General features: G+C 37.4%; 2 protein-coding genes across 17 annotated transcripts in view; one reads left to right on the forward strand and one right to left on the reverse strand.

Moving 5' to 3' along the window:
* Med12l (mediator complex subunit 12L) overlaps positions 1-26,992 on the forward strand; it is a 314,799-nt gene that overhangs the window by 179,928 nt on the left and 107,879 nt on the right. The window lies entirely within an intron of this gene.
* On the reverse strand, positions 477-26,969 carry Gpr87 (G protein-coupled receptor 87). 3 transcript variants are annotated; one of them, XM_087186364.1, is made up of 3 exons: positions 12,844-12,975; positions 9,628-9,734; positions 477-8,311 (listed from the first exon to the last, which is right to left on the reverse strand). In XM_087186364.1, the coding sequence occupies exons 2-3, from the start codon at positions 9,662-9,664 to the stop codon at positions 7,269-7,271; spliced, it is 1,080 nt and encodes a 359-aa protein (XP_087042490.1). In that variant the 5' UTR covers positions 9,665-9,734; positions 12,844-12,975; the 3' UTR covers positions 477-7,268. The 3 variants fall into 3 exon arrangements, with proteins under 3 accessions (XP_087042490.1, XP_087042492.1, XP_087042491.1); XM_087186365.1 differs by lacking the exon at positions 9,628-9,734 and adding an exon at positions 26,628-26,953 and having other exon boundaries at positions 482-8,311; XM_087186366.1 differs by lacking the exons at positions 9,628-9,734; positions 12,844-12,975 and adding an exon at positions 26,628-26,969.

Here is a 26,992-nt window from a genome sequence, read left to right on the forward strand (position 1 = left end):
GTACCTGTCCTTGGTAGTCTCTTTGTTTTGGTATTTCCAGTGTCCACTACTGTTGCAGAAACTCACAAGTGTTTGTTGAGTGAATAATGTTACCAGAATATTGAGGAGACAGGGAATATCCTACAAATCTGATTCTATAAGTGTAGGTGAGTGAGAAGATAGAATTAATCTGAAAGCATTAAATACTGTGTATATCCTGGGAGCATTAAATCACCTCATCACTCTTATCTGAGCACTTCAGGTGTCTGAAGCCCCCCATGTTTAATGACTCAACCTCAGACAGGTAGGTCAGAGGGTGGTACACTGCTTTCTAAGAGAATTTAATTCAGTTTTATTATTATTTTTTGTACTGAGGATTGAACTCAGGACCTTGTGCTTGCAAGGCAGGTGCGGTGCCACTGAGCTATATCCCCGGCCACATCTAATTTCTAATGTATTAGTATTAAGAGGGATGGCCTATGAGAAGTGATTAGGTCATGTGGAGGGGCCCTCATCAATGGGACAAAGGCCCCAGGGAGCTTAATTCCTCCCTTTCTTTTGGCGTGTGAGGACACATATGATGCCGTCTGTGAGTAACAAACCCTCATTGGACAATGAATCTGCTTGAGCCTTGATCTTGGAATTCCCAAACTTCAGATCTGTTAGGGATACATTTCTTGTGTTTTTAAATTAACCAGTTCAAGGTATTTTATTGCAGCAGCAGGAAGGATCTAAGGCAAGTGGTTTGCATGAGGATGTTTGGTTATCTTACATGATTTTTCAGAAGGAATGGATTTCAGTTAATGTTGACAGAGTCAAAATTTAGACTTGTATGACATGCATCATGACTGAAGTATTGATTCAGAACCTGTATCCTATTTGGATGGGCTCAGATATCAGGAGAACCAGACTTCCTGCAGGTGATGTTAATCTAACCCCACAGCCCTCCTTCCTGATTGACCTGTTTTAGTTGTCTTCAACAACTAAGTTGTCCCGTCCCTTGGAAGAGAAAATACAGCCTCCACCTCCAAAGGTATTTTGAAATCTTACTGTACATAAATTTTGTATGCAGAGTTAACAATATTAAAGATTTGTGATGGCTTTGCTTTGGAGGAGAGAAAGACTATAAATTAGAATTTAGATTATGTTTTCCTTCAGGCAACAAAAGCAAATGAAAATATTCAATTTGGGTAGGCTGCGTCCTTTCTTTTGACATTAAGCAAAATCACAGGCATCAGGCACTAACTCAGAAACCCATTTATCCATGCTCCCAGGAAGCATTATTAGAGAATTTTGTTGAATAGCTGCTAACCCAGCATCCAGGGGTTCACAGTTTGTATAAGCTGGAGGGAAGAATCGTCACAGTGTGGATTCTTATTGATAAAATGACAGGATTCATGGAGCTCTTTTTTCTTGTCCCAAGCTGCTTGTTTTACTAAGTAATGCAGTCCTGATGTAGACGTGTATTTACATGTGTATTCTGAGTGTCCTTGTTTGCCCACACTCCCCCACTTCACACTTACCATGCCACTTTATTGACACTTTCACTTTCAAAAATGTCTGGGTTTTGACATAAAATTATTCCCTTGCATTCTAATTGTAAGGGAATAAAATGACAAAAATATAATTGATTAGTTGAATTTAATGTTCTCTTAACGCAAAGTACTGTATTATTTTCAGTGCTTATTAAATAATGTATTTAGGATGTAGTTGAGATTGTGTTCCAACTTCAGCTGAAGCCTTACAAGTGTTGATGTCATTTATTTGTGTTGATAGCATTTAGAAACTTAAATAACTAGCCAGGCTTTCATTAATTACTGGTTAACCTTGAGAAATACATTTCATCTCAATATTGACCTATGGTTAAAATCTGACCTTTGTGAGCCCACGTGGATCCCACCAATAACCTGTACTAACTATGTGACCTGCAGGAAGTTACTACTTTATTTTGAACTGGGAGTAATGTTAGTGCTTCCTCATTAGTTGGTTGTGGGAATTAAATGGGTTGTACAGGACACAGCAATGCCTAGTATTTAGGAAGTGCCCAATAAATATGAGCTATTTTTATTTCATTAGATAATAACCATTCAGTGTTAAAAGTACAAGAGAAGAGTACCCAGGGACTGGGAAGGAGCAGAAAAAACAAGATAACGATAATATCTAGTAGTAGTGCCTCCAGTAGTAATGTCATCAGTTTCGAATCATAATGGTGAGCTGTGGGGGTCTGTGTCTGCCCAACTCCCAAATCCTGGCACATCTGTGAGACCATGGAGCTCCCCCAGAGGCTGAGCCAGGTGAGGTGCAGGACAGAGGCATGGGTTGTTCACCGTTTCTGAGGGAGGCTTGGTAACATCTGGTATAGGTTGCTAAAGGCAGTGAAGAAAAGAGGGGACTCAGATTTTCAATTCAGGTGCCAGGGTGGATAGTGATGCTATTAACTGAGCATTAAGGCCTCCTTGGTTGAGGTTGGAGAGACAGTGATGCAGCTCTGGTAACAACCTGGACTTGGAACCAGACCCACCAGTTTCTTAACCTTCATTAGTCACTTCACTTCCCAGCCATGTACCTTTATCTGGTATGCTTCACTTTCCTCATATGTAAAATGGGTATAATAGGATGCTTACTTCATAGAATTGTTGTGGTGATTGGAAATATTATGTGTAAAATGCTTTGGATACTGTTAAGCACTATATAAGATTTTATCATTATTATCTTTTTTTAACCTGTCACTTTAGGAACCATTCTGAATGGCTACCACAATATATTAACTAAATAATTGCATGTAGTACAAACTTAGCTGCTAGCTCTTCAATTTCTCAGTTATTATGTAAATAACATACATAAGTGCCAGTCAAATCACTTCTTTCAAAATCTGTCAGTGAATGGTTACTCAATTCATGCATATAAAGTGTTATAGTTTAGATCCAGAATGTTCCCCAAGAGTCTTATGTTCAAAGGTGGGGCATTTGGGGGGTGATTGGGCAATTTGAATGGACCCATTGATGAGTTCATAGCTAAATGTGCTTTTAGGAGTTAGAGCCTGGTTGGAAGAGGTGTGTCACTGGGGACATGCTTTTGGAGGGTGTGTTTTCTAGTTAGGCTCCTCTCTACTTTCTCTGCCTCCTATTTTCCATGGGGTGAGCAGCTTTCCTCCACCGTGCCTTCTACCATGTGGTTTCTGCCTTGGAGCCAGCCTCCCATGGACTGAATCTTCCTAAACTATGAATCAGATTAAATTTCTTCTCCTTAACTTTTCTTTCAGTGACAAGAAAGTGATTAATACAGATAGCAAAATGTGTAGCTGTGTTGCCTTTTAATTTCCTAGTGACAACACGTCGTTTTATAAAAACAAATTAATTGTAAAAACTGAACAACAGACATAAACATGTATCAAAGAAATGAAAAGTGATCATGTAGGAAGTGAAATTCAAAAAATGAAAATGGAAGTACTGAAGGAATAGCTGCTGACTGTGGTACAGTAGGTGTGCCACCAGATGAACTCAGCAAAGGCAAACATACAAGCACCAATGTGGAAAGTGATGACGAGATGAGATGTTCCAGAGAAAGGGATATTGTCAGGAAACGTCGCCATAAAGGAACTCTTGATATCTTTGATGACTTTGGGAGCACAAAGGATAAAATGTTGGAGAGTAATTCAAATTTAGAAAATAAAAAGAGTATGGCAATTTTATAAAGCACAGCAACAGGCTTTGCAGTCTTCTGTGTAGCCTCAGTAGGATGGAAAATTATGTTCTTCACCTGTTTTATAATTTTGCCACTAGGTGGTGCCAGGTGGCTAGGGAGTAGGCTAAATTCTGCATCTACTAGATGCTTGTATCATGGTGAAAATTTAAAATGTTTGATCTTAGTAAGAAATTTAGGGATATCAAAAGATTGTTTTGTTTTGAATCATAATGATCTCAGTGTGTTTTTTTACATGATAATATGCCTAGTAAATATTTGATTTGTTGGCTTCTGGTGGCGGCTTGTTGGGGAAAAAATATTTATAAAGTTTTTGTGATCTCAAGCTTTATTTTGTTTTTTTCTTAGTATATCACATTTCCCCTGGTGATTCTTAAATCTCTTTATGTTAAAGCTGTACTCTGTTGTGTGTTGTACACACATATTTTGCCTTGAATACTTAAGCTATGTTTATATATTTTCCTATGCATTCCTCCCATGAAACTTTAGCTGAGGAAATAAAATACTGGTATAGAATGAGAATTAAGTATCAATGAAGTGGTTTTGTATTATCCAGCAATACAAAACTTGAAAAATATTCTGTAAGATGAGTTTCTTTGAATATGAGTTTAATGAAGAATGCTAAAATTTCTCTGGGGAAATTGTTTCTCTTCTGAATGAAAGGAAGAATTAATACAGCATTTATTGCTCTGTGGGAAGATCCTGAAATATTGACTGTTAAGCATCTCTAATCCAAACATCTGGAATCTACAGTGCTCAGAAATCTGATATGATACCAGAAGTGGAAATTCTGCACCTAATCTCATGACAAAGTACAATCAAAACATAGATGCACTAAAATAGTTGTATAATACTACTTTCAGCATCTGTGTCAAAGATGTATATGAGACATACACGAATTTTGTGTTTAGACTTGGGAATATTCCTAAGATAACTCATTAGATGTGTAAAAATATTTCAAAATCCTAAAAACACCCATGTCTGGAACAATTCTGGACCTAAGCATTTTGGATAAGGGCTACTCAACATGTATAACCCAAAAGCTGTAAGAAATTTTATGTTCCCTGTTGGATATTATTTTCAAATTATCAATTTTTAAAAACAAAATTCTCAGTTTTTTCACTCTTACTGAAATGTTTATGTGGTACTTTTTGACATGAGTTCCATATTTTTATAGTATTTCTATTGCTGCTATTTTACTCATGTAAATGGTTTTTTGTTACCCTTTATACATTTTTGTTACACAGTGTGGGAATCGATGTAAAATATAAGTGATTTGATTTTGTGTGGTTTTATCATGTGCATTTAAAAAAATGAGGATAAAACCCTATTTTTTTCTAGGTCAGTGTTGTAAGGTGTTCCATTAATTTAGTAATCCCATTTCAGAGAAAAATAGCATCAAATTAAACATGCTCAGTAACTATACAGCAGTCCAATTTTAGAAACACTGAAATGAATTTTAAAATATTGTAACTACCTCTTGGAATTGAGGCTTGAATTAGAGGATTAGATGAGGTGTGGGGTAGAGATGTCTTGTAAGGCCTACAGTGCTAAATGGAGCCAGTGAGTGCTATTAAAGAGGGTAGTTACTTAGTCTGTAGGTTCCAGAAAGGCTGTGAATTCAGCAGCATCCATAAATATCATAGTGGATAATGTCATTTTTGAAATTTTTGACTAGGAATTGTGGTGTAGGGGAGAAACAGACGATGGAGAGAATAGGCCAGATTGTACTTAGGGTGTCTCCCAGGCCATGGTGCTGCCCTGTTCCGTTTGGGGCAGCTGTGGCTCATCCTGGATGTTCTCAGGATGGGGAGGAAAACATGAGCTTTTCTCATTAGTTGGTCTAAAAACATTCCTGTCTTCATCTAGTGGCACACAGTTGCGGAAAGATGGATATTTTGATAGAAATTGTCAGGTAGTTCTTTAAACCCCTTTGTCACCAACTCCTCTGCCAAAACTGACTTTCCTAGTAGATACTTTGTAGCGCCATCCCTGACTACTGTTCCTGTAATCTTGTTCCTGTCCTTGAATGCAATTTCCACACCTGACCATGATAATCATCGTTGCATTAAGTTATTCTTGCACCTTCACTTTTACTCACTTTCATTTAGGCTTTTGCAGACAGGTTACATGAGTGTAAATTAAATTTGGTACCCTGTTGTATGTGTGTGTTTATATGCATGTGTTTATTACCTATAATGTTCTCTGTTAGCAAACATACCTTTACTTTTTTTTCTCTGTTAATGCTTCTAATATAAAGGAACAAATCAGACTCTTCATCAATGCTCACACATGATGGTTTTCAAAAAGAAGATGGCTCGATAGTCTTAAGATTTAAAAGCTTACAGTTAAACTTGAGCCTGGTGGTACTAGAGATTGAACCCAGGGCCTCACATGTGATCCCCCTGCTTTAGCCCCCTGATTACCAGAGATTATAACAGTACACCACCATGCCTAGCCACTCTTAGGCTATCTGACTTTACTTAATGAACTCGGTCAATCATTTTACATTTATATTTTAAAATTAATGATATCCCTGTTAAAGGTTGAGTGTAGCTTACAGGGAAGGATATTTTGCTAATCATTTTTCTAAAAAACACTGGTAATAGCTGTTTGACGAGCTAAATATACTTATTAGCCACACCTTCATTTTTCTTTTCTAACCTTAGCACATCAGGAATTAAATACATTGTAAAAGTATGATGGTAGATATAACTTTAGGATATTGTATCCAGGCTCTGCCTTTCTTAATATTCAATAATTGTTTTCTCTGACATACCTTATTTAAAATTAGTTAGATGAACTTGACAATTTCAATGTATTGCTTAAAAATAGAGCCAAACTTCCTCTTTTCCCACCCATTCCCACATTTTCTTTGGTTCATAAGACATTGAAAAACACAGTGAGATCTTACATAGTTTATAATGGAATGACAGAAAGTACAGTAATCAATATTTACTCAATTATATCTGCAGGAAATGAGCTACTTTGAAAATAGCATTTTATTTCCCAACTCTTGAACCTCAAGGCTCCTTAGACTGTCCCCTTATTTCTGTTTCCTGCAAAAGTGAATTCAGAGCAACCATATGTCCTGGAGAAGTGGTATGGTGCACTAACGTAGCTGCAGCTCCCTTTTTAAGTGGTATTGGGGTTTAGACCCATCCATGGAACACTGAGCTATATCCTCAACCCTTTTAATTTATTAAAATTTTGAAATAGGAGTTCACTAATTTGCCCAGACTGGTCTTGAACTTGTGAACCTTCTGACTTAGCCTCTTGAGTAGCTGGGGTAGCAGAGGAGTAGGTGTGTGCTACCATGCTCAGGTGGCTGTGGCTTTTCTGGGTCTTCAGTCTGTTCCTACATGAGCCCTACTATTCATCCCTATATTCCCTCTCATTTATTTCACTTTTTGTTGTGTCTTCATGTTTTTCTTAGTTTGAAATTATGCCTCAATTTCATGCCATTTAGTTATTTTTTTCAAATCCATGTTTTGAGGGACTCCAGCAAAGAAAATGAAAAGAAACATTTATTTACACTTTGTACATATTAATTCCAACAAATGATATGGTCTCATGGTTTCTAATCCCTACACATCAGTATAGTCATAATATATACGGACTTCTGATCTTCTGACACTTTGTAGTGATCTGATGCTTTCGCTCCTGGTCCTGATATTTGATTTCTTGAATAACCTTCTTGAAAATGACCTACACATGAAAAAGTAAATTATTGGGTCCAGACATACATTGCATGCAGACAAAAAAAGTGTCATTTCTTTGCAATAATAGAGGATTTTGTGTGCAGATTCATCTAGTAGCCTGTCCAAGTAACTAAAAGTAAAAGGAATTCTACACAAGTGATATGGTAAAAAGCAGGTAAAAAACACCGCCACAACCACTCTAATACTCTGGTTATGTTTTCGCTTTCGGCTTGACTGACTTATGAATTGCCTGCTGGACTTGTGGATGTACCTGGATATGGCTATGTAACATCCAATCAGAATCACCAACACAACCACAAACAAGCAGCTGTTCACGTAGTTGACTGCCTTATGCCATTTGACTCCCAAAGGACTTTTAAGTTTCATGCAGTCATAAATATTTTCCTTAGTTGGTTGGCTATTTGTTAGGATAATGTTTGGCAAGGACAGAACAGCCATGATCACCCAAACACAAACAGATAAAACCTTTGTAAAGGTTATGCTGTACATGCGAGAGTCCCCAAATGGCTTTACCACCTTCAGATATCGATCAATGCTTATCAGCCCAAGAAACACAATAGAAGTGTACATGTTTGCATAAAACAAAACTGAAGTGTATCTGCATAGGATAGACTTGAAGAACCAAGGTCCAAATCCTGCATCATGAACTATTCGAAATGGAAATGTCAGCGTCATTATAAGGTCGGCCACCACTATGTTTTTGAGATAAAATATGAAGCTGGTTTTATTCCTAATATGGAAGAAGATCCACACTGCTAGACCATTCAGCAAGATGCTTGCTACAAATAGAATGACATACAGCACAGGCAAGACAATAGTGTCAAACTCATTGTGAAGGGTGATGTTTTTTCCGGGTCCATCAGTTGTGTTGTTTGGAGTTGGACTTGCTTGGCTGGGCAGCTCATTATCTGTAGGAGAAGTGGGGAGACAATACTTCAGTGCTGGGTTTGCATACCGCACAGTCCACCAGGCTCCCAGCTGAACTGTTGTTCTTTTGAATGAGTTTGAAGATGTTCCCAACAATTGAAAATGGCTTCCTCTCTCCCCACACCAAAGTCCCTTGAGTAAATGCCATATTTCTGATTCTCTTGAACAGCCATTTGGAAATAAATATGTCAACTTAAATTGTCCTTATTTTTAATTGTTTGATATTATTAAGGAACCAAGAAAACCTGAGACAGAAAATTGGAAATTTCTTATAACAAGAAAATAAAATAGGACACGGTAATTATTTCACTCTCTGAATATATTCCCTCCACCCTAGTTTTAAGGTGTCTAGTTAAGAGTTGGGAAGGAATAAAATTAAGGGCTCGTTTTGAATTTTTGTCTGTGACTTCCTTAAATTAGGATTCTTTAGGAACTTTAATTAGGAATATAAGTAAAACATGTTGGTCTCTTTTTTTAAAGTGAAGAGAAAATCTGTCTTCTAAAATAAGACACAATCCAAGGTAGATTTGGATCTGACTTGGCGATTGTTTAAGGTACATTTTCACGTTAGTAGAATTTAAGTTGTAGGTTAGTGTGAAATTACTGCAGATAACCTGTTTGTGGATTATAATCATCTTTAACTATTATACACCATCTAGTGCATTTTTCAGTGAAATGTATTTGTATAGTTAAGAGTATTCTCAAGTAAATGTTTCTGTGTACGCCAGTGAAAAATGCTAATTTTTGTTTTCTTGTTTTTAAAGTTTATTACAAAAGAAGGTATCTTGCTAAATTAATTGCAGGCTTGCTGTGTTTTTCTTATTTACAAGTTTAGATTATGCCTCATGTTTGTTACGAGTTTTTAAAAATCTTTTGCATTTTTGGTTCATGTGATTAAAGATAACTACTATACTACTCTGTATAATCACTGGAATAGTTTAAGAGCATTTGGTTTATGTAGCAGCCGTGAAAATGGCCTCACAGATACCCTTTTGTGAAAAGTTCAGGGAGTGTGGTGGGTAGGCTACTCTATTGCATTGTGCTCTAGATCTACCTCCACTTTCTTGCTGATGCTATGTTTCTCCTGAACCACTCCCCTTCATGACTGCGCATGGCAAAGAAGCTCAGACAAGCCTGTTTCTGCCAGACAAGGATTTGCTCTTGCACATGACTGGCTGGAGGACTACTGAAAGTCTGGTTGAAATTCTCTTCAAATTATAGTGAATTATAACTCTTCCTACTCAACCTTATTTCTTTCTTTCTTCCATAGTTGGTTTGAAGGCACTTGAAGACTTACTTTTCCCCATTGTCTCCTTGAAAGCATTTCCTCCCATCTTGACCACTGATCACTTTTTCTCATCTGCTTTTTTTGGAGAAGAACCCGAACTTAGTTTACACATTCACCTTTTAGAAATAAAGTTTGAAGGAAGGTCATTTCTGAATTTTTACTTCTCATTAGTAATTTAGCCATTTCCATACATGACAAGCAGTTTACTATATATTTTTGTAACCTTCTGTGAAGAAGTAGAACAGGATAGATAGTTTTGATGATAATAATGCAAAACCAGGTTTTCTTAAATTGCTGCATGATGTGTAAGTCCAGGTTCTTCCTGAGTAACCTTGTCTTCTTTCTAATTCTTTCCTTTTATTCTGTACTGTGTTTTTAAAAACTGGTTTTCTTGGTCTAAATATCCTTACATACAATAGTAATTTATACCTGGACAAGCCTGTTATAAGGCCTATGGTTTTACTAAGCTTTACAAGTTTAAAATGCCTGATTCAGCTGCCATCTGTATTACTGCTGCCAGTTTCAAATTTTGTCTTGAATGGTATTTTTTAAGCCTGTTTGATTTAATATTGTTGTAGTCTTGGCTATTTCTATTCTAGAAGATCCAAATAAATAGTAAAACCATTACTAGCCTCCTAAGAAGTACAGCTTTAACTGAGTTTAGATATCTGCTTCAGTTTTTCTAGTTAACTATTATCAGTCACCTGCATTTTACTCAGAATAGGCCCCCTTGGAAGTAGAGAACAGGTAGGCTTTAATCAGAATAAAAGGGTTCATCTGACAAACACAGCTCCTGGCAAACATTATCTCCTGAAATAATGGCTGTGCCTTGAAACAGTGACAGTACTTGTGCATTGATGTTCAAAGCCATTGTAAGTGCAAGTAGAATAGCAGGTGCAGTGTACTAGGCATGATGAATTGCAGCTCTTGGCTCCCTGGATCTATGTGCATATTCTTATGGGATGGAAGAACCCATCCCTCCATTCCAGTATTCCTTAGGATTTGTGTATCTGTACAGTAAGTCATTATAATACTTCAATGTTTAATTATAAGAACCAGCACTCTTATTAAGTGATAATTTACCTAGCAATTACGATTATTATTAAAATAGAAGCTTAAGTCAGAATGTCAAAAGAAAGCTGTATACATAATTCTGTCTAATGAATAAAATATATCAGAATGAATGGCTTTATCCCACAGTGGTTACGAACTGTTTCGTGACTTTAGGATAGTCTGGTGATTGTGTTATCTCACAGTACTTGCTTCCTTTAGTTTTATGTTCGGGATTAACATTTTTGAATACAGAACTTTTTACATTAAATGGGATAAGCCTAGGCACGAATATCACTTCATTTATAATATAGCTGAAACAAATTAGCAGCTAAAGCCTATTATAAATTGTTTTGTGAAATAGTATGGTAGGAGAGAGAAAAAAGTGGTTCCTAAGGAGCATGATGAGCCATCTGTGTGTTGCTCTGAATGGCTCAAGACTTAATGTGGAGAGTTTTATATGATCGCTTTATTTTTAGAATCAGGTCTATGTCATGTTCTTTTTTTGCCAGCTACTCCCAACATTTCTTCTCCCAAATGGGCCCACATTTTTCAGAACTTTTGGGTGTGCTCAGAATCATTTCTCTGGTCAGTGTTCCCACTCAGGAACATCAGTCATTAAACGTTTAATGGCTTTCCTCAACTGGGCAGTTGTACCATGTTCTTCACAAGTAAGGAACTTGCCTAGGTTGGGGAATGTTTTTAATGATGATAGCTTTGCAATTCAATTAAGAAGAAGCCATTTTTACTATATGAAGGCTGTTTTCTCACATATTCTTTGTTAGGGTGGTATTCCTCAGGATTTAATACAGAATGACAGTTTAAAGAATAAAAACTCCTTTGTTGTTCTCCCCTCAGCTTTCGTCAACTCCTTTTAAATTAAACTGTCAATAACAATGACACATAGAACTCTTAATTCCATGAAAAATTATTTTGTGCCACATATGAGGGTAATACTAAGTGTGGGTGGCAGGGACTGTGGCTGTTTTGTAGAGGAAATGTGTATGTGGTCCTGGGTGAGCACGTGTCTTTTGAAAAAATGCATGGGTTTCATAGATATAGCACCAGCTACATCAGATTTTTAGAATTTACATTATGATTAAACACAAAAAAATTCAGTTTCTCTCTTGGAGTAGCCATATTCAAATTTCTGACTAGTTGCATGTAGCTACCATATTGGCCAATGCAGATAAGGGAATTTCCTTCGTTCCAGAAAGTCCTATATAATAATGCTGATTTAGCCACTTACTATCTTTATAAAAGGGAATGGATAATATACTTGTTTAGTCATTTAATATCTTTATAAAATGAAATGGAAAATAGTTATTTTGTTGGATTACAAATGCTTTGATTATAAAACCTAGTACTTGGTAGGGGCTATTTAGTCTAAAATGCAATGTGTTTATTACAGTTTGTCTTAATATAGTTATATTGTGAGTGATAGGAGTGGTGAAGAATGTTTGCACTTTCACCATTGGTGAAGGTGTTGTACATCATTGCTCATTGGGCATGTCTCTCCTTGGCACAGAATGTGAAAGTATCAACTTATGTCACTGCTCAACCTGCCAGGTGGGAATCAAATAATAAAGTCATACAAATTATAGGGTGTCACTGCCGTGGCCTAGTGGCCCTCATATGATCATTTTCTCAATATTTACCCAGTAGAGCAGGTAGATGTTGTCTTTTATCTTCTTTGGTCTCAGTGAACCTTGGCTTAGCTATTGACTCTTCAAAGTAATATGTATTTTTACTTTGACTTTGAAAATCTACTCCGTTGTTATTAATTTAATCCTTCTCATTTTAGAGATGAGATGATGGCTAGGTGAAACAAAGTTTAAAAACCTCAGTTGCCATCCTGCATATTAGCTTTGTTTGTTTTTGAGACAGGGTCTTGCTATGTAGTTCAAGCTAGCCTTGAACTCACTTTTGTAGTCCAGGCTGGCCTTGAATTCATGATCCTCCTGCCTCAACCTCCTGAATGCTGGGATTACAGGTGTGTGCCACCATGCCTGGCTTCATATTTGCCATTTTACACTTAATGAAAAACACGGATAAATGCAGATTTTTAAAAGATTTTTTTTTTTTCTGTGACCATTGAAACAAAAAGATTTTCATGCAGTGTAAATAAGTCATTGATAGAGTAAGATTTTCTTTGTTTCTTTTCCTATGGCTTACTTGGTAACTTTGCAACAGTCAAGTTGAGCCCCATTCTTTAGTTATGATGCTCCGTAAGCAAAAATGCATGTCAGGAAACACTCGGGGATGACTGAGGCATGGGTTCAGCATGGGTTAGTCCTGGTTTGATTTCTAGAGAGGAAAAAGAGAAAAAAAACCTCAACAGTTGAGAAGGGTTTGGCACATGTCATCTGTTGATTATCAGAAAACATATACTCTGGCTATGAACACATATGCCACAGAAGAGTTGTCCAGTTTTGTATCCTCTTTCAGCCTGCTATGCAGTAGGGACCATTTCTGTATATGCTGTCTATCTAGATACCACTGTGTGACCCTCGAGTTACTCAACATCTCTGTGACTCAGTGTCCTTCTTAATAAAATGGGAATGGTAATAATAATACTAAGAATTATGTGAAATAATCCATAAAGTACTTCATAGATACTGGCATCAAGAATGCACTCAGAAATATTAGCTTATTAGTCTTTCTGTTCTTGGTTTATCTTGTTTGTTTGTTTTGCTTTTGTTTTTGATCTGAGCACATATAACTCAATGCATATATGATGGGACTTTAATGCAGTTGAAGATTGTTGCTGTTTTTGGAAAAGATCAACACTGAGTGCTTTATAAACTCAGATGTATTCAACACCCTATCCTTGTAATCTCTGGGGTTCTAGTTCTGCCTGTACTGTAACTAGTTTCATGACTTCAGCCAAGTCTGGAGTAAGACTGAAGGCCCTATTAAATACCTATCAAGACTCAAATTTATGTGACTTTGTAATCTTTCCCCACACGTAAATGCCCATTAAGAATTTAATGTCATTTAAATAATTATTTTTAAGCTCCTGTACTTTGTGAAAACTATATTTCATTGAATCTCAGTTTGACCCCAAATGTATTTAACTGGATTTGAGTGACTGGTGTATGATTTTGGCTAAATACCTTAACTTTTCTGAACTTGGAGATACTTGATGACATTTTCATAAAGATGAGCTGAGATCAGGCTGAGGTCAGATGTGTGCATTGTAACACACTTCCTGATCCCTCTTTCCACATCCAGGTACATTCTCTGTTTTCAGGCTTCTATTGGGTGTTTTTCAAAGACAGAAGTCTTTGTACCGGGAGCTGTTTCATAAAAGGGGCAGCTAAAGTAAAATATGCTTATGGCAGAATTTGCTGGAAGGGAAGTCACACTGTTCCTCATGAAATGAAACCCTGTGGCACTTTATGTCCCTTCAGTCATGCCACTTCTGTACCACACTGGTACAGAGAGACCTCAAGTAACTGAATCCCAAAAGTGCAAATCAAACTTCTGGCTTTTGTCTCTGTATTGTGTTGGAGTCAGCAGGGTTTCATAGTAAGTAGAAAGCCACTTTTGTTCTTTTCAGTTAGTGTAACCGTCTCTCTTATTCAATATATATGCAGTTAAAATACTGGTCTTGGGATAGATAGAAAAAAATGGGTGTTAATGTGTTTAGATTATCCCTTCTTACCCACCCCAATCAGCTCTTTTAAGGATTAGATACCCTAGCCATGCCTTTGCTTGAATTGGTATAGTATATGGTAAATATCAGGCATTTAGAAGTGTTTTGTTTTGTTACTAGAGCATAGATAGTGTTAGGGCTCTTAGAGTCCCTTCCATTTCACATCTACCAAATGGGTATAAGTAAAACGTACAGATAATAACAAGTATTACCAAAGATATGGAGAAGTGAGGACTTTCTGACATTGCTGGAGACAATTTAAAAGGGCACTTCTACTCTGGAACCGGTTTGACAGTGTCTTATGTGAAACATAAATTTATCATACAAGCAAGTGACTCTTTGCTTAGGTATCTACTCATAAAGAGAAATAAAACCATATGTTCAGGCAAAAACTTGTATCCTGATGTTTATAGTAGCATTACCATGACAGTTCAAAGCAAAATGAATCTGAGTGCAGACTGGTGAATGGGTAAGTAAAATGTAGTCTTGTCATACAATGGAATACTACTGAGAAATAAAAAGAAATGAAGTACATTCAACCTCAAAAACTTTTGCAGGAGGGCCGGGGATTTAGCCCAGTGGTTCTGCTGCCTGCCCTGCAAGCACAAGGACTCAAGTTCGATCCCTGGCACCAAAAAAAAAAATTCTTTTTGTGGGAAAAAGAAGCCAGACCAAAAAAAAGCAGGGGTAGGGGCATATTCCATTTAGGTGAGATGTCCAGAAAAAAGATAAATCTGTAGTGACAGAAAACAGATTATTGTTTGCTGGGGTTGGAGGCAGGAATGGAAGTTAACCACAAAAGGTAATGAGGGATCTTATTGGGATGATGAAAATTGGATTATGATAGTGAATAGTTGTACAGATTTTTAAAATCACTTAAAAATCATTGAATTGTTCAGTTAAAACTGAAAGAAAATTATAGCATATAAATTATACCTGAAAGTTAAAAAGGAAAAAAAAATACACAGAATAGAAGAGGTGTAAAAACTGGCTAGTATCACTATATTATGAGTTTTTGACACTAAGGAAAAAGTTCGTAAAAAACAGTCTTTATCTTCTGTTTACCATAGCTTAATGCAGAGTATGTTTCAGAGAAGTTCTGCCTCTGGAATCAGTGGGCACTGCTTAATGATACACATGATTTATTTATGAGTCCCTTCTTTTGAAATTGGATCCATAATTGAGAAACACAGATCTGGCTGGTAATTTGTATTTTTGGAGGATTTATATTCCCAGATTCTTTAATTCTTATTGAAATTATATGGAAGGCTTAGGATTTTAAATTGTTCAGACATGATATTTGGATTTTATGCAATCAAATTTATTATCCAGGCTTGGGATATGTTTTACTCTCTTTTGCTGGCTTCTGAGAATTTCCTCTTTTTTTATAAATTTCTCTAAATGAAGAACTTCAAATACAAGACCAGCATAAAATAAGTGATAGAAGAAGCTGTGGAAATAGATGAGATGGTCCAGGATGAAATTGCACAGCGAAGTGAAAATAACAGAGGGCTGATGACACAATTCTAGTGAAAGGGGAAAGCCTGAAGGAGTGGCCAGAGAGCTGGGAGGATTATCAGAAAAGAGTAGTGTCCTGTGACCTCAAGAGAGTCTTGAAGAAATGAGGAATTGTGACTAGTTTTGTCCTATGGGGAAGTCAAGTGACAGAGGACAGCAAAATGCTATTGGAAGAGACTTGGTAACAGCGAGGCCATTGTTCATCTTTGCCAATGGTGTGTGTGGTAGTGGTGGTGATGGAACTTGAAGGCAGAAGCCTGTAAACAGAGAGTTGACTAATGCTGTGAGGTGAGGAAGTGGACGTGGACACAGCAATTTCAGACAACTCTTTCATAAAAAAGCCTGTTATGGGAAAGAGAAAGAGAGGATGGGAGGTGGAGATTCATAAAGGACTGATGGAAGATTTTTTTGGCGTTTTAAAATTATATTTTCTCAGCTTGAGTTAAAAAAATTCCTGACCTCAATATACAGTGTCACATAAAAAGCAAAATTTGGCCCTTCGACCATCCAGGTTCCATTTTGGCTCTGTTGCTTTCCAGCTTTCTGACCCTCCATTTCCTCATATATAAAATGGATATGATGATGTTTATCCAGTTTGGGAAGTTTAAAACAAGGTAATATTTTCAAAGCAGCCTGCACTATTGCATAGGGTAGGGTTTAAGTCATAGTTCCTGTCCATGTTGAAGGTGAACAGTCACATTTACTTAGTGCTTGATAGTTGGGATGCAGGGTAAAAGAGACTTTGCCACCTTGTTTATGCTGAGACTCTTGTGTGGTCTGTGGCCTCAGGTACCTGCTCAGCAGTGATTTCGCTGGTGTTTTTGTTCAAGGAGCTTCCTTTAAGTTGTTCTGGCCTTGTCTGCCTCCTGGCACTTCCCTGCCTCCTGGCCCTTCCCAGTCTGCACCCCACCCCCCTTCCTAGTGTGGTTGTGGTTGATTGCTGCAGTGTGGCTCTGCATCTTCTACATGTCCTAGCACTTGAAAGGTGTTGCAAGGAGGACTGGCTTCAGTGGTAGTAAAGGGCTTGGTGCCAGGGACCCATTCACAGGCAGGAATCCTGCCCTGCCACCTACAGCTACCCCAGCCCAGAGCTGATGAAACCACTCAAGAATTTGATGTCTGTGGTAGACCCAGTTTTCACAGCCATTCCTGAGGTTAGATGGCAATCTCTTCTTGCAGGCCTTCTTTTTTTTTTTTTTTCTTAACCCACCCATTGATATCATCCTTTGACTGTTTTACTGTGTTTTTATGTTGTTAGTTATAGGCTGTTCTTATAAAATGAGAGTGATAGGAAAAATTCACATATACTTAGTGTCTTCTTTTAGACTCATCTCAGTGCATGATTTCTCAAGCCATCTCCAAGGCAACCCTATGATCTAGATTTTTTTTTTGAATCCCCAAATAGGAAAGTATGAAATTCAGACAGTTTAATTAATTTGACCTCACTCACACAGCAAGTAATGGATAGAGATGAAATTCATCAAATCTTATCAAAACTGAAATGACAGTTCTTAATATCATATTGCTATTGAGTAAAAATGAATGATTCTGGGGGTTTATTTTGTTGGTCAGTATTTGAGAGGGGGTAGTATTGGCCAGAGGGAGCCATTTGTTTTCACTGCCAAGCTTGTGCAGGAACTGCTAATCTTCCAAATTAGAGGTTGAATTTATTTGGCCCGAACAGTGTTGAAAACATCAGGAAATTTCACATAAGAACCCCTATTTGGGTCCTATCTTGAAATATCTGCCAACACTGAGCATGAACACTCCTGCAGTATGAGCTGCCCCTTTGTGATGGGGCTCACAGCCTTCCCTATTGATAGGTGCATTGCCTGCTGGTCCTCCAGTCACTTGTTATGGCCATGTAAGCTTATTTACCATTAATCTTATGTGGCTGCATTTACCCTCTGTGGAGCTTCAAAGCTCTTTGATTTTAAATATTTGTCTTCCTCTGTACCAACCCTTGAATTTTGTTATGTTAGTGACCATTGGTTAGCATGCTTTTAAAATTATTCTCCTGGTACCTCTTAATAACCCTAAAAACCTTTTTGTAAGAGATTGTATTTAATTTCAAAGCTAAGACTTGATTGTTATAACTCCACTTTGTGAGATTCTAGGTCTTAAAGAAAAATTTATAATGAGTAGAATAAGGACTTGTGTTGGACAACAAAAACTTTACTGTCTCCCAAGAAGGGTAATGGGAAGACCAAAGGATCCATAACACCCAGGATCAAGGACCTGCTGCTTTAGGCACTCCATCTTGTGCTCCACACAGCCCTGGCCTGCTGTTGCAGTTTGCTGAGTTGGATCTCAGCCTGAGAAGGGAGTCACATGTGCAAACTGTGGGAAACGCCTTCCAAATCAGGAGCTGGCAGTGTGCACTGCCAGGTTACAGCAATGCTATAACTCTCCCTGGGCTTCACCAGCCTCATTACATTGCCTTTCTGTAAAGATCTAAAAAGATAAGTGTCAGTTAAATACTTGGTCTCTAAATACAGTTGCTCATGATTAATTTTTTGGACTTTGCATTCTATATTTGGCAGCACTTTGTCTCAAACGACAGACGTGTAATATTACCTCTGTTACATGTCTTCTGGTTTTTGGTTTGCTTTTCTGGAAGCTCAACTCTGCAATTGTAAGGGTTTTAGATTTGAGGAGTTACTTTCTCACTTTCCTACTGACAAACTGCATTAAGGCCACTAGTGATTTGGGAATACTGATGTGTAATCCTTAACTTCAGTGACAAAGATGTAAACTGCACAAAAGCCATTGAATGGAAAGTGTCTCCTGAAAGATAAAACCTCTTACATTTTGCAATCACTTATAGCCTAAGAATCTTTCCCATTTTGAGTGTGTGTGTGTGTGTGTGTGTGTGTGTGTGTGTGTGTTTTCCAACACAGCTAAGGTAATAGATCTATTGAGCCTTGGAGAAGGAAGAAAGTTACCTCACTGGTTATGAGTTACCTCTTTTTATAATGGAATTAGGTCACTGTATTCATAGAGCATTTCATTAATGTGTGGAGTAGGCCTCCCAAAGGTGTTGGAATGTAGAGCACAGCAGCACTTCATTCAGGTTTTTCAGGCACTGCCCTGGAAGTCCTCTTTTCATAATTATGCAGCCGTGTATATTTAGCCTACTATTAGTCATATTTTGGTTAACATTTAGAAAGAGAGACAGAGACGCCTCTGGCCACTTGTGTCCCTCTTCCCCGTGGTAGATATGAACTGAGTTGTAAAGTCTTTGAAGACAAAGTCTGTGTGTAATTGTTCTTTAGAACCTTAACCGCACGCCTGGTTATTCTCTTTGTACAGGTAAGAAACCTCAGCAAGACTCAACAATTTGCCTCACATCTTACAGATGGCGAGAATCAAAGTCAGGAAATGAGCTCCAGTTTCTGTGAACTTGAGTAGGCTACCCATGTGCTGCATTGCTTTCCTTGCTTGGTGGAAAGTCAGAAGGAGCCTCAGTGATGGAAAGTGTTCTAGATCTACAGTCTATAGGCAGGTGTCAAGCTTTTGAGTCAGTATTTAATTCTCTGACTCTGGACTTACCATTTTACCCCATATATTTTGAGTATACTTATCTGTGAAATAGGGAGAATAATAAAAACCTAGCCTGGTTCCCAAAGATACTGTGAGAGTATGGTGAGATAACATGTTGCTAAATCAACTTTATATCATAAAGGCTGTAGTAATTCCTGGCAGTGTTTTTTTCTGTTTAATAATAAAGGCTTTGTTATTTGGCTAAATTTTACAGTTTTTGAGTTGAAATTTGCATGTTAACTTTCTGTTTAATCAGAATGTAATTTTACACATAGTTAAATTTTGGGATCACTGACATAGAGGAAGCTGGTCAGAGAGGTTAGAGGCTGCATTCTTTTAATAGCCAAAATAGTAGTTTTAAATGAATATGTTCTAAGTAACTAGTCCATTAGAAAAATTCTCAGAATTCAAGACCCCTGGTAATCTTCAGTTGTTGGACTATCATTGATGACCCAATTAGAGAAGAATGCTTTTTAGACACTACTGTTTCTAAAGTTCAACAGGCTACCTGAAGGTGAACTCTGTACACTAAAAAAACATTTAACTTAATATTAGGTTCTCATGGAAGTTGGTATCCTTTCTGACCTAGTAGCATTATCTTGGTAGGCAACTGACAGCCCCAGTCCCCGTAAATATCCTCTTCTATTTCCAAATCAAAAGAGCACAAACCAGAAAGGGGTGAAAGAATAGTGGAAATTGGCAGCTGACCTTGTATAAGGCATGGGTGAAGACCATGAGGAAGGCTGATCATATATTGAACCCTCTGAGTTTTCTGAACAGCTTACTGTAAAATTAAAGGGCTAAAGAGATGGGCTGCAAATTCAAATGCTGACAGAAACCTCAGGTAATGTCAGTGAGGAAAGTGAGCCAGTATAAGAAGAAACAATAGTATCAGCATGCTAAGAAAAGATTTGTAACACCTGAAGTTTCAGGGTACATAGTCAGGTGGGCTTGTGGTCCTATCTAAAGAAATAGTTGCACTTACATGTGTAAGTGCACTTATGCCGGACTGTCTGATTTATTCAAAAAAGTGGGTTTTTATACAGAATTATGTAAACTTCAAATTCTGTCTTAATTTTTTTAGCACATGAGATAGGCCAAATATAACTTGTCTATGAGTCATGATTTATGCTGTCCAATTTTTTGCTTGAATTCTTTTATTGGTGCATTTTAGGTATATAATACATTTACATTTATCATTGGGTGCTTGTACCTGTACATGATATATTTTGGTTCTTATTTTTTCCCCATTACCTGTGCGCCCTTCACTCCCTCCACCCTTCCCTATTTACATAGACTTTGTTTTCATTCTTTTCTTTTCTCATAATTTTTCCTTTTATGCTGTTCAGTTTCATGGTGGGGCTGCCCAGTTCTTTTCTCTGAGTTGCGGCCAAGTTTTGTGGGACTTGAAAATCTGTTAGCTGGTATCTGCTCCTAATCCTTCCTTTTTATTATCTTCCTCTAATTTGATATTTTATTTTGTACTTGAAACTGATAATCTTTTAAATGAGACTGTGGACAGTGTATAGGATTTTGATATGTAATAACATTGTAACTGATTAGAAATGCATATTTCCTTGGAAAGTTCTGAAGTTTCTTCTTTCTTTGTGCTGGTGTGGTGATTGAACCATAGAAAAATGTTTCTAGTTCAAAATGTTATCTTCAAATGGTTCAACCTAATAGGTCTAACTAACACTTGGGATGTTTTTGTAGTTAGAATCAAGAGCACTTGGGAGAAGGAGCAGGCAAGACAGTTTCTTGTGAAACTACTTAAAGTGAGCCACATATCTGGATTCTATTATGTTGTTTTCTTATGTCCCCTGAAGAATGGTTTTACCAGGATTAAGCTTGGAGTTGGTACCTACAGGCATTCAACTCTTCTCACTGTGCCTACTCTTTGTGTTCTCAGTACAACTTCAGTTTTCTGTGTGAAGACTTATTAGAGAAAGTTCTTTCTAGTCTACTTATTGGGAATAATGTTTCTTTAGGCCTACTATAAACTATCAACATTTTCCTGTTAAAGTCTGCCTTCAGGCCCACCATCATCAAATAAATAATAATGAATAAATTTGGTGAACTAACCTCTCACACAACCTTAATTGTGTTCTTTTCCCTAGGCCCCATTTTTTCTTATTTAAAATTACTTTGCCTTCTTTTCTATTAAGTATTGTTATAAAAGACCTCAAATACGTGTGTGTGTGTGTGTGTGTGTGTGTGTGTGTGATCACGTACATATAAAGGCACCACGCAGGTTATATCCTGTGAGTACTTTGGAGGGAGTAGTTGTTTAATATGAAGTTAATTGGGTTATAATTTGTGGAAGGGGAGGAGGATTCATCATGGGAAATGTACCGTCTCCTACTGGAGCTGAAGTGAGGAAAACCTCTGAAGATAGAGATATTTGGCTCTGTCACCCTGAGTGTGAGATGGTTATGTTGTTGTGAGTGTCTTCCAGATTGGGAATGGGTAGGGCACCCACCAAAGCCAGGTGCCAGCATGGTGCCAGCAACTTTGAGCAGTAAAAACTAGTTTCTGCAATGGCCAATTTTGAGTGCCTGTCTGATATGCAGTTTCATATAGACTATAAACTGAATATGGAGTGCATATCAGATTATCTTTGGGTCCAAGGATGAAAATAGAGCTAACACTGGTTATGTTGTATTGGTGGTGCCAGGCACAGAGTGAATAAGTTTTTCATTTTGTATATATTTATTATTGCTGTAACAAATTAGAACAATGTTTTAGGTTAAAGGGAAAGAGAAATACTGATATTTAACAGATGTTACAGTTTTATTTATTCAAAGTGATTGTAATGGCACATCCTGGCACATTGATATAGTCCTGCCAACTGATGTGCTGCCACCAAAGGTAGCAACTACTTGCTAGATGACATTCATTGTTCTTTTAGTCATTCATTTTGTCACACTCTTTGGGGCTGGATGACCTACCTGTGGAAATTTATTCCTCTTCGTACCTATCAGACTCAAAGATTATAAATAAAACTGAAAATAATCACAACTACAGTATTTTCTGGTTGCTTTAACCAAACATTTGAAAACATCCTAGCAGGCCTAAAGGCTCACTAGTCTCAAAGCTAACAGTATGTAGACAGTTTTTAACCATGCCCATGCAAGTCATTATCTTGCTTAAAATTTTCATCATCCAGGTCTTTTAAAATGCTTGGTTAAAATGAATAAAATATAATTGTAACTGTGATTATTTAAAGATTGTATGTTCTATGAGCCCTGAGTAGTGAGTCTATGCAGTCATGATATGTCCCCTTAATAAATATACCCAGTAATCAATTTTGCAATTTTTCCCTATTTGTCTCTTAATCAGTTTATCTAAAATGATTTATTTTTGGTTTTGATTCTAACCTTTGGGTCAGGTAGGTATGAGGAGGAACGTGTTTGGACAGGTAGGCCATCCACCCCAAGATTATAGCAAACCCTCAGTGCCTACAGTCCAGAAGCAGCTGGTGTCTGTCTGTCCACACACATTGGCTTCTTGGCTCTCTCCTGTCAGCTCTTGACCTGAAAGCCACAGGTCTAGGTGCTGTAATATGTGCAAACAGCCCAAGTGTTAATCTATGAGAGCTGTGAAGGCTACCAGCAAATTCTACTCTGCCAGTTGAAAAGTCTGTATTTCTATTTCATGAAGTACAATGACAACAACAATATTAAAGGTTCAGCATATGCTGGCTACTATATTTTATATCCCCAGGACTGGCCTACATTATTTACATATATTTAAATTTGTTAAAAAGTCATTGAATTTACATTGCAGACCTGCTGTTAACTTAAGTTACTTATCCCTTCTGTGCCTCAGTTTCCTTTTCTGTAAAACAATCCTCATAAGGTTGAATGAAGAATTGCCACAGTGTAGACTTTTGATTTGAGCTTGGCATGTAGTAAGAACTCGGTATTGAGATGCTGCTTAAGATGTGGTAAGAACTATTACTTCCATTTTTTCAAGTGGAGAGGCTGAGGTTTAGAGAGGTCCTTCCAAAATACATGTGCTGTATGTTGCTGTGGTACCACTGTGTCTGTGTTAACATAGTTCCAAGAGGCATCCTGGATTTGATCACAAGTCATTATGAGTGTGGTACTCACAGCTCCTGTTCTGCCACTGCCTCATCGTGACTGGGTATTTAGTGCTGATTATACTCTGATGTCTCCTTTGGGAAAACTAGGAGTCAAAGTAACCAGTTATCTACTCTAGTCAGGTAGTATGGTAAGTATACATCTATGTAATTTTTTATTAAACTTCCCTCAAAAATGTAGCCAATAGCAAATAGTGAGTTTATTGAGAACTTAAAAAGTAGTGAATAAGAGCAGTGTTGGCTGCAGGCAGATGTGGTTCAAGGTAGAGCTGGGCTTCTTACTTGTAATAGTTAAGTACTTACACGTCAATTTGCTCAGCTGTAAAATAGATATAATAGTGCATTCCTCTTAAGATTTTTGCTAAATATTTGGCAGAATACACAATAGTCTTGCCACACATTAAGTAATCAATACATGCTAATTATTACTATTTTCATATTAATGCTAGAAACACAGTTTGTACCATAGAGATCCTAAGACATTAGAAAAAGTAGGGCTGGAGAAGTAGCTCAGTGGTAGAGTGCGTGTCTGGTATATGTAAAACCCTGTGTTCGGTGCCAATACCACGCACACACACACACAAAAGGTAAGGAGAGGGGAAGAGAAGGTAGAGTACAGGTGTAAGGGGAAGGAAGAAAGGGGTTGATTTAAGGAGTTAGTTGCTTTCCAAATCATAGAAATTATTAGGAATTACTGTATAAGAAAAATAATAGAATTACTGATATAAGTGACTTAATTTGATGGCTTATATTAAATAGAACTGATTTGGAGATTTTTTTTTTTAAATGTGTTTTAGTGTAGAATTTCTCATCTTTGGCCAATAAGAATGTTAATGAAACAAAATATGCTAATTAGGTGCCTTGTGGAGAGTAAATTATACTTGTGTTTGCCATAAGGAAAGAGAAAGTTTGGAAATCAGAACCAGGCTTAACTGTGGTCTAAAGCAGGAGGTTTGAGTCTTTGTCCTTGTTCACCTTGATGTTCTGCATGGGGTTCACTTACCTAGTTTTTAATAGCAGGGTTACATTCACCTATGCTCTTGCCTCTCTGCTTCAGTTGATTATAACTTTAAGAATCACAGCTGGTCCCTGCATTTGTATTAATCTGAAACTTTCCAACTCAGGTAGGGGGAGTAAACGTTCATTTCCATCTTGTAAAGGAAGAATTTCAAATTTAGATAAGTTGAAATTTGATCAATACCATGGAGCTGGGTAGGGATGAAACTAGGGAGGACTTCTGTTTTGGCTCTCCCTGTGCTCCTCTCAGGCATTCCCCAGTGTTTGGCTTGATCTTTGGATTCTTTAATAATGAATCCCCAAACCTCAGCATCTCTCTTCAATCATAGAACTCTAGAGGAACATGGCACTCTAATGACCCAATCAATCTCCTCATTCTACTTGGGAGGCAGAGAGGTGATCTTCTAGGAAGTCAAAGGTTTGCTCAAGGCACACAAATGGTTTCTGGCATAGTCATTCTCCAAACACAAGTTGTTTTGCTGAGTCTTGCTTGGGTTTTCCACCCTAAACCAAAACTGTCTCGTGCCTGGGCACAGAGCTTCTCCTCTGAGACTCCCAGGGAGTGACTTCACCTAGATTTGACCTCACTTCTGTTCTCTTTTCCTCACCTTACCCTTTATTGGGCTTTGAAGGATTTTCACATGTATTCCCAATTTTTCTTAGTCTAGAGCATATAAAGAACAAATGGCCATTCAGGGCTCTTCCATCTTAAAGCATATTCTTATAGTATTTTCTCGAGTACAGAGCTAGTATGAAACATTTTTCTTCATAAAGGAAATGAAATGCTAAGACATCAAGGAAGGAAGAAAAGTAGGCAGACTGATGGGCCCAACCTCAATAAGAACATTCATTCTAATTTAGCCTTCCTTCTCGTTCCCATGTTCCCCAACTCAGCCCTCTTCATATACCATCTCAGGTGAAAAATTGTTCTCTTGATATCTTCATGAAATAGATATATTTTTTTTTTTTTTTGCTATTCCACAGACTGTTGCTCTGACATTAATTTTTGCAGGGATACATGGGCGAAGGGGATAGAGGAACAATATAAGTTCTGAATTCCATATTTAAGAAAAAAATGTAGGAAAAATTGATGTTGGAGATAATAGTCTGTGGATGGGATTTTGCTGAAGAGATTGTCTCCTTGATCCCTAACTTTAGACAGTCTTAAACTGGCAGAAATAATGAAATGAGGTATCAATGGGGTAACTGGCTTTCTCTGCCCTTAACTATACAGTAATATAGAGCCAGATTTGTTGCTGTTCATATTTCTAGTAAGTTGGAATCTCAAATTAGAATTAGGAAAGAAAATTGGTATTTAAAATGTTAATATACCCAACAAGAAAGCAGATTCAACTTGAGAATATGATATTAAATTCTATCATAATTAAATTTTAACCTAATAAATCAATCTACCTTAGGCTCATCTATCATTGAAAGTCTTTGTTACAATTTGGAAGAGGTGAAACCTGCATGCATGCTTTTTATTTTCCTCCCTGAAGTGAGAATTTTCCTGACAGCTTGAATGTGGAACAAGACTAAGCTGTTGCTAACTTGTTTGTCAGTTGCTGGGCAGTTTTCTCAAAATCTTTCCTGACATGTTTTAACTTGATTTCCTAAGGCATCAGAATGAGGATTGCCCTGTTCTTTATGGTACAATGAAAAGAGTGAGATTCTTTTGATCAAAATGAGGCAGTCCGGATTGAAAAGAATTGTTTCCCCCTTTGGTCTCTCTTTTTTAAAAAATATGGATAAAAGATTATAAAATTGTTTTGTCTTAGTGAACAACTATAAGGGGCATTGGATTTTACTTATCTAATAAAGTAAATGTGGCCCCCCAAAATTCTGGTAGATAGAAGTGAGTATGGAAACATTTCCAAATTTGAAGGCACGCTGTACCCAGTTTATGTGTTCTGGCTGCCGGAGTGGGAAACTGTGAAGCACCAGTGGCCCCATTTCAAAAAGTGGTGCCTCCTTTGGAGGATTTATGTATATTATTGTCAGAATACTAATTTCTACTTTTCTTCAAACCTCAGATTTAAGGAAAAGTATAATACAGTCTTAATCATGGCAGTAATCCCATCAACCGTGGCTTTTAAAAAAATTAAAATTTTTTTCATTTACCTTTCATTGCGGTGGCTGGCAGTCCATTCACCTGACACGAGTGTCTTCAAGTTGAAACAGGCTTCTCATCTCTAACTGAGAATAAGCTTTGAAACTAAGGTTGGCTAGGCGGTGGATTTTCTGGTGAAGAATAAAAGATGATCATTTTCTTTCTCCTCCCAGAGGAGATCGGTGTTCCCCTACCCCTCTGAAGACCGTCCTCTGTGGCGCCTTTTCAGACTCTCTTGCCCAGGAACAAGTGGTGCAACTTGCTCCTTAGATAATGTAAATGACTCACGTTTAAGAGTAGGTGAGTTTTGTAGACAGGGAAGAGCATTTCCTCAACCTGCAGGAATCAGACAGTGGTGGTGATTCACCTGAAGGGC

The sequence above is a fragment of the Heterocephalus glaber genome, unplaced genomic scaffold (genome assembly GCF_053883595.1).
Source record: "Heterocephalus glaber isolate CG9 unplaced genomic scaffold, H.glaber_assembly_v1.0 deba00001504, whole genome shotgun sequence".
In the NCBI taxonomy this organism is placed as follows: Eukaryota; Metazoa; Chordata; class Mammalia; order Rodentia; family Bathyergidae; genus Heterocephalus; species Heterocephalus glaber.

Bases quoted from the DNA above. Each gene is read 5' to 3' on its own strand.
- Gpr87 (XM_087186364.1), bottom strand. From the start codon at position 9,664: ATGGGAGGAAATGCTTTCAAGGAGACAATGGGGAAAA. The intron at 8,312-9,627 runs GTAAGTCTTCAA...CTTCTCCTACAG, and splicing joins CAAGGAGACAATGGGGAAAA to ATAATGAGCTGCCCAGCCAA.